The sequence below is a fragment of the Falco biarmicus genome, chromosome 3 (assembly GCF_023638135.1).
Source record: "Falco biarmicus isolate bFalBia1 chromosome 3, bFalBia1.pri, whole genome shotgun sequence".
In the NCBI taxonomy this organism is placed as follows: domain Eukaryota; kingdom Metazoa; phylum Chordata; class Aves; order Falconiformes; family Falconidae; genus Falco; species Falco biarmicus.
The window spans coordinates 51,007,066-51,020,638 of record NC_079290.1 but is presented as its reverse complement, the minus strand read 5'-3'; the positions used below and the strand labels follow the sequence as shown (position 1 = coordinate 51,020,638).

General features: G+C 38.0%; 1 protein-coding gene across 2 annotated transcripts in view; it reads right to left on the bottom strand.

Moving 5' to 3' along the window:
* Positions 1 to 13,573, bottom strand: part of PRKDC (protein kinase, DNA-activated, catalytic subunit) — an 81,561-nt gene that overhangs the window by 14,981 nt on the left and 53,007 nt on the right. Inside the window, exons 61-71 of one of the 2 annotated variants that reach the window (XM_056330861.1) lie at positions 13,220 to 13,351; positions 11,863 to 12,042; positions 8,299 to 8,507; positions 7,733 to 7,871; positions 6,985 to 7,173; positions 6,265 to 6,489; positions 5,529 to 5,637; positions 4,723 to 4,834; positions 2,997 to 3,186; positions 1,733 to 1,907; positions 1,456 to 1,646 (exon numbers count right to left, since the gene is read on the bottom strand). In XM_056330861.1, the coding sequence (XP_056186836.1) occupies positions 1,456 to 1,646; positions 1,733 to 1,907; positions 2,997 to 3,186; positions 4,723 to 4,834; positions 5,529 to 5,637; positions 6,265 to 6,489; positions 6,985 to 7,173; positions 7,733 to 7,871; positions 8,299 to 8,507; positions 11,863 to 12,042; positions 13,220 to 13,351 (1,851 nt within the window). The remainder of the gene's footprint in view (positions 1 to 1,455; positions 1,647 to 1,732; positions 1,908 to 2,996; positions 3,187 to 4,722; positions 4,835 to 5,528; positions 5,638 to 6,264; positions 6,490 to 6,984; positions 7,174 to 7,732; positions 7,872 to 8,298; positions 8,508 to 11,862; positions 12,043 to 13,219; positions 13,352 to 13,573) is intronic. The other variant, XM_056330862.1, reaches the window with a different exon arrangement.

Sequence of the window (13,573 nt, the reverse complement as noted above, 5' to 3'; positions counted from 1 at the left end):
GACATGTTACGTGGAATTTTTATAACTGCAAAAAAGTTAATTTTACTAGAGTTTTTGCAAACAGTTAACAGGAAACATAAAAAATGCTGGTTTTTTTCCTATTAAGACATATCTGCAACATCTGCATAGCAACTAAGAATCTGTGTTAAAAAAAGCATGCGTCAAACTATTAAAAATCTGGTATCTTTTTCCCTATGACAAACACAGTCATATTGATTATACATTTCTAATGCAGCTTGTGCAATGAAGGACTCTACAAGATCCTTTACTACTGAATTTTTATATATCAAGTACATATGTTCTATTGTCAGCAAGCTTACCAACCTCAGACATTGTAGCTATTACAATCATTAAACAATATACAAAATTGCTGCAGAACAAGTTGGAACAACGCTGTAACTGAAATTAAACAGTTTGAATTTCAGGTAGGTGGAGGGAAACTACCAGGGTCAGAGTACTGCTTAATAAGCTAAAATAAGGCTAAGCTCCTTAATCTTATAAGATTATACCTGGTATCCCAATCTGACTCACTTGACACAGAAGAGCTTTTATGCTCAACTTTTAGATTTCCTTAAGAAGAATGCTCTTCAAAATTAGCTAATAAATGAAGCTTAAGCTTTCACTCAAGTTTCTACGTACCTGAAAATTTAGAATCTTTTTTGCAGGAATCTCTTAATCTGCCTTCTTTTTTTTTTTGTTTTAACAACCATAAAAACACAAATTAAGACCAATTTACTGCTGTTTTATATTGATATGGTTTGTATCTAAGGGTCTTCATGGTGGCTTTAGGAATTAACAGAAATAAGTCACAGCGGTACTTCAAATTCTTCATCAATGTGACAGACAAGAAGTCAGTGCCACAGCATCTGGGACAATGGACAACACATGATTTCAGATGCAGCAGTCTGTCACTGTATTATTCAAGTGCACACCTTCCCAAAACAGGCAAAGTTGACCTGCATATGCTCTGTCTTAAAAAGACCTCTCCTCTCTATCACTAAAATTATTTAGATGAAATAACTGTATCAGTAGCATTATCAGTATTATAAAGAACTCTACGAAATAAGATAGTCTGACAGCATGAAGCAGCTCAGAAATGCCCAGCTAAAATGAAGGTATTCTTTGAGGATCATGTTCCCAAGCCTTGTCTTGCCACAGTGCACACAGATGCTATGATTGTCTTCCCCCTTCACACAAAATCCAGGAACAGAGAATTGCAAGAACACTCCAAACTGAAAACGCTACAGTGGTGCAGAACTCCAGGAGAGCAAAAAAGCAGACAAAACAGCAGCCAGAGCTTCCCCCATCCCAGGGATTTTTCCTGGACAAATCACTGCTAGTAGCAGATGGGTTTCACATTCCCTGTATCTATCCACATCCATCACTACCTATTGTACCTGTTGGAGCAGCGATCACAATACTGAAATACCTAAAAGCTTTTCTCCTCTCATTTACCTTTTCAGGACTCGCAAGACTTTCTCCTGATAGTACTGATATTTTTCCAGCCTTTTCTTCCTCGATTTGCTCAAGGCATCTTGGATCCTGCCTAAGAGCATTGGCCATGATGTGGTACGTAGTACCCAGAAGAAGATTCTGGTTTCGGAAGGCCACTATGTTCTTGCTAAGATAGTCAGATTTGGTATCTTCTGTGGAATTCAAAACCAAAGTTGGTAATTTGACAACAAAGCAGCTTTGTATAATAAACAATGTGAAGCAAAGAGAAAGCTGTTACCAAGCAGGGAGATGGTTTTTAACACTGAGAGCACACGTTCAGGACAACTCTGGTTCCGGCTGCAGCTATGTGTAAAGCGGCAATAGGTGTGATTCCACCTCACCAGCCAGTCTTCCCTCATTTTGGCTTCTTTGAATAGGTTTTTCAGAAGCTTCTTGGCCACTGAGAAGCTGTTCTGTATTCAGATTAGACAGAATTTTCAGATAATATATCTGAAGAGCAAATAAAACTGTTCTGCAACTAAATGAAGGGATGAGAATATTTAGGTAACAGAAGTAAAGCTGTAATAACATGGAGAGGTCCATTACTAGTTGGGTCTCATATTCAAAAACATATTTACGCTAATGGAAAAATGCACAAAAAAAACCCCCACAAAACCCAGAGATTTAACAGTCTGACAAAATGAAAGTAATTCTATCTGCATGACTAAACAAGCATTAACTGTTCTGCAGTACACTGGCAATGTAACTTGGTTTATAATACCATAAGCAAATCACTTATATTTGTGTTTTGATGAAAAGTTTCACATTAACTAACATTAAGGGAAATCTTACTTTTCATTTACTCTAAGTGTATAGTCAACACAGCTCTAACCTTGTATTTGGTTATTACAGTACTTAAAGTCTTGTCACCGACTGCAGATTTCTGCAGCATCTTAGAAGATGGGGGAGACCTCAACTTAAATAATATTCATTTTGTCTCAGGCTTGAAACACCAAAGGTCCATCAAAGAAGGCTGTTACAGTCATTTTAACAGCCAGATCCAAACCAAAAAACTTCGCTTTAGTTCTTTATGTGTTAACCTAACAGCATTAATGAAAACCATAAAAATATATATATATCTCATAAAATGTTTCACTATTGCTGACTAAAGCTATATTGATTCAATCTGAACTTGATTTGTTTCCTTGTACAGAAGAGATTGTTTGTAAATGAGAAAACAAAGTGGTTGCAAGCATCCCATCCATTAAAGACTGAAGCATTTCAGATACTTTATTTATCTGCCCTTTAAAATGCCAGAAACCACCTGTGGATCAAAAGGGGCCTTCAGGCACATTTCCAGTAATGACAAATTGTCATCAAGTTTGTAATTAACATTTATCCATTTGTTTTCTCTCACTTGGAACTGACTTTCTTGAGCTTTCAAAATGTCCGGGACAGCAGGCCCTGACAAAAAGGTACCCAAGACCACCTAAAATGCTTTTTCAGCTGTAGTTTCTATGCATTTTCTCTCAAAATTGGAAGCTATCAGACAGTACAGTCACCTGTTTCCTGGCACTTTCTACCATCTTCATCTTCATGTTAAATTTACAGCTTCTAATCATTGAGTACATGTCTTCACCCTGTTGATCTACTTCCATTTGGTCACCAGCACTGTATTCTTCATCCACCTCCATACTATCATTGGCCTGATCACAGAGAAGTTTCTCCTGCAGTTTGTCAAGAAAGAAACACCTGCACAACAACAACAGGAATACAAATCGCTCCAGCATGCATCTGAGGGCAGGAACATTTAAGTGTTGATCTACCTGACAGTAGACACTGCAAGTAGTCAAGCTACCAACAAGATACAGCGATCACCTTTAGCAAGGGCTAAATATAGTCCTTGGAATCTGGAAAGTCGTAACTGGGGACATACTGACGCTGACAGCATTCTAGGATCTTGGATTGATGTGATTAGGTATTAGAAATGTCCATAACAGAGTGGGATTTCAAAGCTACAACCTCTAAGTTCACCAAGCCATGACTTGCGTTCCAACTTGATGGAAGTGCTGATAAACAGGAGTCTCAGTTATATAGTGTAAGGGCCAGGCTGTTTTTTATGTCAATCTGAAATTCAAATGTATATCACACCACACATGTAAACATTGAAATTTGTGTTGCAGAAAAGACAAGTGACTATAATCAGCTTTTGAAAGGGAAATGCTACATTCTGTTCAATCTACAACTAGTCCTATCTTACTTAATACCACCTCTCATCATGTAGACTGTTATTCAATGCAGAGGCTAGCACTGCAGTCTGGAATGGGGTTTTGCACATCCTTTGTCACTAATTTGAGATAAAGGTTTTCTAAAAGCACTTAAAAGTGTTTAAGACACTGGTAACCCTTCAATTCATAAATATTTTGAGACTTTGTAAAGGATTAAGCCATACCATATATGCTGCCTAATATTTACCTGCAATAAGCTCTTCTGTAGCCATTTTTTCCTGATACCAAGAGATAATAAAATAAATTACAGAGTACAGTGGGTATCAGCAGAGCTGTTGAAGAAGTTGTCCACCAGCAAAAGAAAGAATCTAGATTTGCACTGGAAGCGTGGTTGGGATGAAGATAGATACCACCGGGAGGACAGAAAACTTTCAGCTTTGGAAAAGCATTCCAGCTTCTTTGAAGCTAATCCAAAAGAATCTCTGGAGAGCCTTTGTTCTTTCTAGCAACAGTTGCACTGCAGAAGTCTCTAATTACAGCACTAGTCATAGACTTTCCTATAAACATGTGAAACACTGATAGCGACAGGGCTGGGCTTATTTTGTACACACCCTAACTCTGGAACTGCCTGCAAAGTAGGTAAGCCTTTTTATTCACAACAGACTGGCCTTTTGGGTGGTGTTTCATTGAGCTGAATGCAGCTGATCTACTCAATTACAAGGGGATGTGTTTAAGGGCTGCTGAAGTGGGCTAGCTTGCACAGCACATGCAGTCACTGATGCAAGAGAACGCCTGAACTAGCAGTTACATTTCCCTATCAAAATACAGTTTATTCCCTGGCCATTTCTCAACCTCCTTTTGCTTCTCACCACAAGTTAGTCACACAAAACCCTGTTGTACTGATAAAGCTATTACAACAGTTAAAAAAAATAAAAAAAAAAAAAAGAGCATACACTATATCACCCCTGCAGTCCCATGGAAACAAGCAACATTAGAAAAAGCACCTCTCAGAACTCAACAGGCAGACAGAACTAAAGCTAACCCAAGAATGCAATTTTACCGATTTGTAATGATATCATCCCAGATGTTCATAGGATCCATTTTAGCATCTGGATATCTGCTTGTCCAAATTCTGAGAAGTCTCTTAAGGGAAGCCTGTGAAGCTAGGTTACCTAGAAATCAATTAAGAATACTGTCAATGCATCTAAATCCAAACAGTATGAAAAAGGCCTACACCAAACATAGTCTAACATTCAAAAATTTAGTTCAGTTCAGAAAACTGCAATAAAAGAACCAACTTGCATTTCTGGGCTTGCATTAAATACACTGCTTGGCGATCATATTGCTTCTGTTTATTGCTGAAGCATAGGAGATTCAATAAAGACATGGTATCAACTGTCACTGGGAATCACCACTGCGTAGATACCTTTCCATACAGGAATATGCTGGAATATAGTTAACTAAATTTTTTATAAAATTTCGTTTATGTGCCTAAATTTGTATTTCATGCCTACCTCAGTAGCTATAAATTAAACACCACATCCATCTTATCTCTGCTAAGCATTATTTGCTACCAAAAGTGATCCAAACAAAAATCTTAGTTTAAAACTATTACTTACACTTCCAAAAGAGGTATTTAACTCTTACACAACAGCTAGGCTAATAAAACTTTGCAATATAACACAGAACTATCTTCAAGCTTATCTTACACAACTGTCAAGAAGACAGTAAGAAGTAATTCCAGACCTATGCTCGTTCAAACAGGAGTTCAGTCCTCTAAGTGAGGAAATAGAAATTCAAAGTTCAGGAAACCATGCTTATTTAACACAAAGAAAGGAAAATCACTTAAGAAAAAAATATCTTTACTTCTTTTGGTCATAAAATTGATGAAATCCTGTATTTCTGTCAAAGCTTGTACAGACTGCAGTTTGGTCATTCGACTTTGAGGTAACAAAGTATCAATACTGGAATAGCTCTGGAAAGAAATTGAAAGAATGGGAGATTTCACTTACAGAATTTACAACATGGTTCTACGCAGTGCTCTACAAACTAGTGACCCGATGCTGGTATATAGTATGCTCTACAACCCAACCTTTTAAAAGTAATTTAATAGCCTGTAAGCTAAGAACAACTCTGCTTTTGACAAGCATAGAGGCATACTCTAGCTGTAATTCCTATCCTACATTTTAGGATAGTCCTACAGTCTAATCAAAACTTGGTAATGGATGGAATTTGTAACTTCTCAATATGATACTCTTTTCAAGTTTGTTCTGGGCACAGAAGGCTTCTAAAAAGGTGAATGACATAAAACTGCTATTAATCAGCACAAACAGTTACGCCGAAAAACTTCTAATAGATGAAATCAGCAAAACAAAACAAATTAAAATGAGAGGATGCTCCACTGGCTGGTTCCCCTCTCATCACTGCAAGCAGCAAATTCAAAGGAAGTTCTGTCATATGATGGGGAAGCACCTAGATTTTGTTGTATTTGGGCAAGTGTTTCTCTCCAGAGTATAATCCAGCAGCAGTAATAGCAACAATAGTTTCATTGTTCCATGAGTTTACATATAAAAATCGTATCAGTGACAGCAGAGATTGTTACCTGCATGAAGATCTGCATGCCATTGCTAATGTAATATCTGGCTCTGTCAAAATCATCTTGCAGGATGTAAAGTAGACTAAGCTCTTGGCTGTAATGCATTTCTATAATGTCTTTCTTCTGTTCTGTCTTCATTGCCTCATCAATAAAAGTTAGCAAAGTCTGGTCATTTTCCCCACTGAGCAGTAACTTCAACTTGCTGCGTATTATATAGGGCAGATATGTCTCCTACAAGGTGAAAATATAGTCTTTATTTCTAGGAACGGAACATTACGTGATCAGTTTTGTTATCAGTGGCAGATAAAATAAATATATTCTGAACTGTTTTCTTACATGTTTTCTCTTTAGACAAATACCAATTTGCTAAAAAATCACAGCAGTCTTTTCTGATAGGTTCAAGAAGTTAGCAAATTTTACCAGTTTCAAAACCAGCAGTTTGGTAACTTGTAAAACACGGATCAAATAAAACTTGTGATAAAAGCAACAACAACAACAACAACAACAACAGATGATGATCACCCATAGACTCAAGGTAAAAATTAAACTATGGAAAAGCAGCTAAAGTAATTGCTTCAATTATATTTTATATATTGGAATCTCTGCTAATTTCCATAATAAAGTAACCCAAATAATGCAACTGATTTCCACCCACAATCACAGTACTGTAGGGCATGCCTGCAGAGATAAAAACAGTACAGTATCAATAAAGAGATATCTAGAAACCTGCAAAAATGGATCATTCCACATTTTGCTTAGGTCTGGAGGTTTTCCACTGTCAATATTAACGGTAGCACAATACTCCAGAGACTTCCAGTCTGTGAGGTGGTCATAGCATTCCAGAGATGCAAACTCCCAGAAGTCCTTCTCCGCTTCTGTTGGCTCTCCATCTTGCCAGTCTTCTTTACAGAGTGCCTAGGGAATTAATTTGAGGGGCAGGAAGGTTCTCAGCTAGAATCTGACATGTTTCAGCTCTAAATAACCAGGAACTTAACAATAATTTATTGTCTCACCAGAATTTAACAGCAACATTAAATGCAGAAAATTCAAGCTTGTCAGTATTTATATATAAATTTATTTCAGGCAGCCATCTTTAGTAAACCTGCATTTTTAAAGTGAAGACTTTAAAACAAGATTAAAGAGATCCTTCTTAATTTTTACCCACTATAACTCAGATCTTCTTTGCCATGAACACATGCAGCTTGCTTTCTTGGGGTGGGCAGCACGCCCATTGTATTTTACTTGTCTGCCTAGGCATCTCACATATGAAACTTTGTAACAAACAGTAAAAAGTATCACACTGCTCTATTGTGACTGTTCATCTGTTCCCGTGTCTTTACAGACTGAATCATCAATCAAACGAAACACAAGGACTTTTTAAACAATATGCTACTTCTCAAAATGTTTAATTTTGGCTTATTAGTTTTAAGTCACGAGATATTTATGAAATAAAAAAATATTCTTGTCATTTTACCTCATCGTAATATTTAGCTGCTTCAGCATAATCACTCCTTGCTTCTGCCAACAATGCTTTCTGTGTAATTTCCTTAGTTCCAATCTTGCCACTGAAAATGCCACGAAGGACATCATAATCCCCAAGAGATCGGTACAGCCTAGTAAAATTGAAAAGGGAAATATTTTAATTAGTTGAACAAATGTATATTAATGCAAACATCAGCTATTAAAAATACTAATTCAATAAACACTAATACTACTGGCTTGTAATAATACTTTTTTAGATCATAAGTATAAATTGAACCAGATAAACTTCATCTTGTAGGATACCTGAACTGTGGAAATTCTTGTAGTTGAAAAGCTATCAATAACATGTTTTTCAGCAGTCTGATAGCATCATCAGGGTGCCCAGCTGTTAAATCTAATTGCTCTAAGTGAAAGATAGTAATTAACTGACAAGAAATTGAAAGCATATGTAAGTCTAAAAGAGGGAAAGACTAAAGAAGAAATCTCATAAGCCATAAAGGCAGAGTTCTTCACAAGGTAAACCTAAATGGGAGTAAATGGTCTCAAACAAGAATTTACTTAGCAAGTTCAATCCATCTGATCACATCTGGGGGAAGCTCTGTCCTCCCACGCATCCGCTTGGATGGGGGCTCCTCTTCAGGGGACAGAGCCATCAGCGTGTGCTCCAGAAGAAGGATGCCCACTGGTTGCTGTAAACTTGCAAGGCAGCTTGTGCTCACATTAGCTGAATCCAGTTCCAGTAGCTCTCTGTGCTGGTAACTCATTTCCTGTAAAATAAAACAAAACAACAGGCGTCTACTTGGTCTAAAACTATATGGATCACCTTTTAGAGATCACCTATTTGGCATTCCTTTCCTTACAGTGTAAGCTTTGGAAGTAAGCCATTAAATCTCCAGAACTCTACCGAACTCTGAGAAAACTGGGATCTTTTCCCCTGTCTGTTGCTCTTTGGACAGAGAACAGTAGAGAATAACCCCTCTACTTCGTCTGTCTCCAGGGCACAGGACAACCCTCTCAACAAACACAGGGGAAACCGGGACAGGTAAATGGACCATTCACAGCCTCCATCTTTTCACTTGTTGGCAGCATGGTGCCTGCTACACAACAGCTGCATTTCACTTAACCTACTGAGTGGTGCATTCCTGCCGTAAATTAAAGGCATGATTAACCACGATGTCTTCTCTGAGCTGGAGGCTTACATACCCAGTTTTGGCATACCACAGCTTCCTGGCAGACTCATTTAGTACTGTACTCAACTAGTTCTGCCCCATTTCAAAACATGACAGTATTTCTAGCAGGTCTTTACTGTATTTAACATTAGTCCAACTACAGAATAAACTCTTTTCCAGGAAAAATATTCTTGTTTACATGAAGGGCTTTTTAAATACTTAAATCATTAACCCAAATATCAAGAAAGAGGCAGAAAAGTTTATTAAAGCCAGGGTTTGGTTTTTTTTCATTTAAGAACCTAAACAAAAGTTGCACTAATATCTTAACCAAACAGGAAGAAAAAAAAAAAATCTACAGCATGGAAAAGGGGTAACATAACTTTCATTACAAGAAACAGCATTGAGTTTTAGGACAAAAATTAAAGTTTGACTTTTGCAACACAGTATGTTCCAGAACACCAAGTGAAAAAAGAATTGCTATTTGAAATTGCAACAACAGACTGTGAGAACAACCAAGCTACACTTCTTCGATAAATGGCAACCACCAACCACCACAAAAACTGCAGAACAGGCACCTGGCATAAGCAAACTCATTACACAATTTGTATACTTGAGATTCTCACACCAATAAATTTGTACTCAGTAAAAAGAGAACAGTTTCTTGTAGCTTCCCGAGTTACAAACCAGGTAAATCCCTGGCTTAGCATATGCTTCACCTGCTAATTCAGGCAATTTCAGCTAGCGGTTTCTCTCAAAGCTGCACATGTGCCCCAGACACTGCTATGTACAAGGCACACACTCCTTGACTGCCAGCTTTCAGGGGTTATGTCAGGGACGCAGTGTCCACTGCACAATCTAAAAGCTTAAGAACAGCTTTGCTAAGGTAAGACCAAAAACCCCTTCTCAGGGATTCCCAGAAAAAAAGTGTAAGAACTGTGCAAATATAACTGTACATCCAGAGAATGAATACTCTCCCAAACTCAAAATTCAGAGACAGTGTCCCACATCAAAGCAGATGTCTCTCTATTTAGTGCATGTTGGTGACTATTTGATCACTTCTGAAAGCAAAGGGAATGATCCTTGCTCCATATGTAATGCGTTCTGTCTTGCACCACATGTTCAAAGATTAGGACAAATGGTATCTGAGCTGGCCTGACAGCTGAAATATTTATAAGGCAATTTATGTTCTTCAGAGACCGGGTATCACTATGGAGTCTATGTAAACTTTTGTCATGGGGTTAACTTTTCTCTTAGTATTTCAGCTGGTTTTTAATCTGTCCTGAAAGCCAATCCCAGAGCCTCATAGTCAGTTTTAAGATTATACCTATAGATGAGAACAGCTTTTTTCATCACCAAGTTACTCTCCTGATGGGACTTAAGCCTGCAGAAAACCACAGTCAAACCACCAGAAGGAAATGGCAGTGAAAGAGGAAGCCTCAGAAGAAACAAGCTAGTATTTATTATAGTGTTGGTATATAGGAAACAGAAGCTGTATTTCCAAATGGCCAGTGATCAGGACACCCTTTGTGAGCTAAATGATAGCCTCAGCACTGTGTGCTCTCACCCTCTCCCAACTCTCTCTCCTGATCAATATGAACTCTGTTCCCTGTTGGGGAAAAGCCTTCCTCTGACTGTTATGCAGGATGCTCAAAGACACAGGCTGAGGCTTTGTGCTGTTATTCTTTTGTTATTGAGTGGGGATGGCAATGAGATGCTCTTACGCTCTTACAAAGTCCGTATTTTTGACTGATTTTAACTTACCTGTTTTTTTGAGTCTTCATTTTACGTCTACTCAGAAAAAAAAGTAGTCTAACAACAGTGTTATTAATACAGTCTAACAGACAGCATAGTTCAATACAAATAATAATATCAAGACTGAAAACCAACAACTGCAATGTCAAGAGGGAATACTAACAGACAGCTATTGTGAGATGCTGGCTCAAAAAATACCAAGACAGCCCAGAAAAATCCCCATAGCATTTGACCTTTTATGCAGCTGCACAGAAAAAAGTAAACAAGAAGTTATATTTTTTCAGATGTGCAAATACGAGTACTAAGAAGCAAAATCTGTCACTGTTTAAAAAGCTAGTCCAAACTAGACATTTTTCCTGTATTGCAAATGACATCTACTGTCACAGATACTTTGAATTTCCATAACAGAAAGAAGCCATCACCTGCTACCCAAAGAAAGATTATTTTGAGAGCCACAAATCAGATACAACATTAAGATCAACACAGTTGACAAGAAACTTTAGATACAGTGACAATGAGCATGGAGCAGGTGCTTGAACAATTTTTTTTTTCTCCCTGAAAACTGAGGTAGAAGATGAAGTTCACAATCCATTCCAAGTCAGTATACACTCATAGTAGAAAGGCTTGTGCTTCCTTTCCACTGAAATGGCTGTGGTGCACCAACTCACCTTCTGGTGGGAGTGGAGTCCTCCCCTCATTACTGAAAATCCCAATTACTTCAGGGGGACTAATTTCCAAAAAAACGAATGAGAGAGGCTAACAACAAATAGTCTGACAGCTACTGATATCCTCAAGATATTGAAGTATTCCTCAATAGGAAATTCCCAGAAACAGGAAGATAAGCACATGACACCCACGTAAACCCCTTTCAATTGTTCTCGTAAACCCCTTTCAATTGTTCTCATGGCTTTCATTTAAAATCAAGTCTCTTCTTGTTACTGATGCAATTAAAGCATTAAAAGGTGACTCAAACTCTACAGGTCAGAAATTGCAGAAATCTTGAAAAAATCAGTTCAGAGGCATGAAATACCTTGTTCAACTCAACACAGTTGCTTGAAATATCCACTTTGTTAACAAATTCTCTTTCCAACTCTGTCTAAATTTCAGTAATAGAATTTAACCTTCACTACCAGTGGGTTTATCACACGTTCAAAGACATTATTTATATTCAGTTACTTTCATGCCATATAGCAAGATTTACCTGGATGCATGCAATGAATGGTGGAAAGTAAGACAGGCTTATACTCAGGAAATTATTGAAGTTGTTCAGCAGCTTCTGGATGATGGCGTTTTTCTCAGAAGGAGTTTTAGATTTTTGTACCTCATGAAAAATTCCAGCAAACAAACTGCTGAAAAGTTGCTTGGCAAATGTTGGATCTTTCTGTAAATCACAACAACAGCAGTAAGGCCACTGAATTTTGCAGCGACACAATAAACTAATAAATAAAGATATACGACCCACCCTGTACCTAATCCCTATATGTGGACACTCTTTGGGAGTGGAATAATTAGTCTGGCATACATCACACCTATGCCATGAATTACTGTACTACCCATTCAAATCCCATCTTAATTATTCTACATAAAGAAACTCCAAGACAATACAGGTTTCACCAGGCCAGAGCGTTGGGAGAACATGGAATTTATGATTTTCACATATTCACAATTCCCACTATGGAACCAAACACCCAATATCATCTTATGGACACCACTGTCAGCGAAGAAGGTTTCAGGAAAAAAACAGAAGACATCAAAGCATGAGGAGACCTGGACCTAACACTGAGGCAGCTAACACAGAGAGACAGACTGTGTGTACAGACAGTTCTATCCAAGATTTAAAGGCATTCTTTCAACCCAGAAACACATTTGTATGTGCAACAATCCTATGCATCCTGGTCTATCATAGGACTGGAGTTTGGTCTACTCTTGATCTAATGCTATTCAGGTAACTCCTGAGCATGCTACTTCCTCCCTTCACACAGAGATAAGGGACCACCAAAAGAAATTAAATACAAAGGTAACCAGGAACACTCTGACTTCCCAAACACTGTAAAATGCCATAGGTTCAGCCTACAATTCCTACCACTCTCAGGTAGAAAATGGAATACTGGATCAGCTTTACTGGGTAGTCAGAGTCCAATCTTAGCCACAGTAACTTCATTTGTATTTTTACACCTCCACTATAGCCATGTGAAGGAATAAAAATGGCTGGTTTGTTGCTGTACAGTGAGTGAATGTCCTTTGCAATAATTTCTGTAAAGACCACTGCCATCTGTTTCTCAGGCAGAGGAACCCAGAGGCAATGGACAACAGCTGATGTTCAGGTCCTCAGTGTTCAAATCAATTGCTCAGGTGAGGCAAGCTACAAGGCAGCTTCTCTCATCACTGCACCAGCCCAGGGGATGGGAGAAACACTCCCTCAAAACAGACTCTAAATGAGTATCACAGAGGTTGACCACAAAACAATAGATCAATGTTTTAAACAGTTGCCCAACTACACGTCATTTTCTGTACAAGAACAGGAAGCTTCACAAACAGCCTCTGAAAAGCAGACAGACCTGGGCAAGGCCCTGCAGAGGAGCAATGAGACTGCAGTATTCAATCTGGATGTCAGGAAGGTCTCCTACTCGGTAACTTCTGTACAAAATAACCTGAGCATCATACTTCATCTTCAGCTCCGATTTCATCTCCTGAAATGCATTGCTCATGTTAAAAAAACAATAATCATATTACTTAGAGCTGTATCTAGATAAGACAAAAGAAGCAAGAGAATTTCCAAAGTGTTTTATAAACTCTTTCCAAGCTTATTAAAAAAAAATACATTTTCTATAAAGCTGTAATATAGTTAGACTCCAAATTATCTTAGTCAATTAAAAACTCCAAAGTCTTGATCATAGACTTACTTCAGCCAC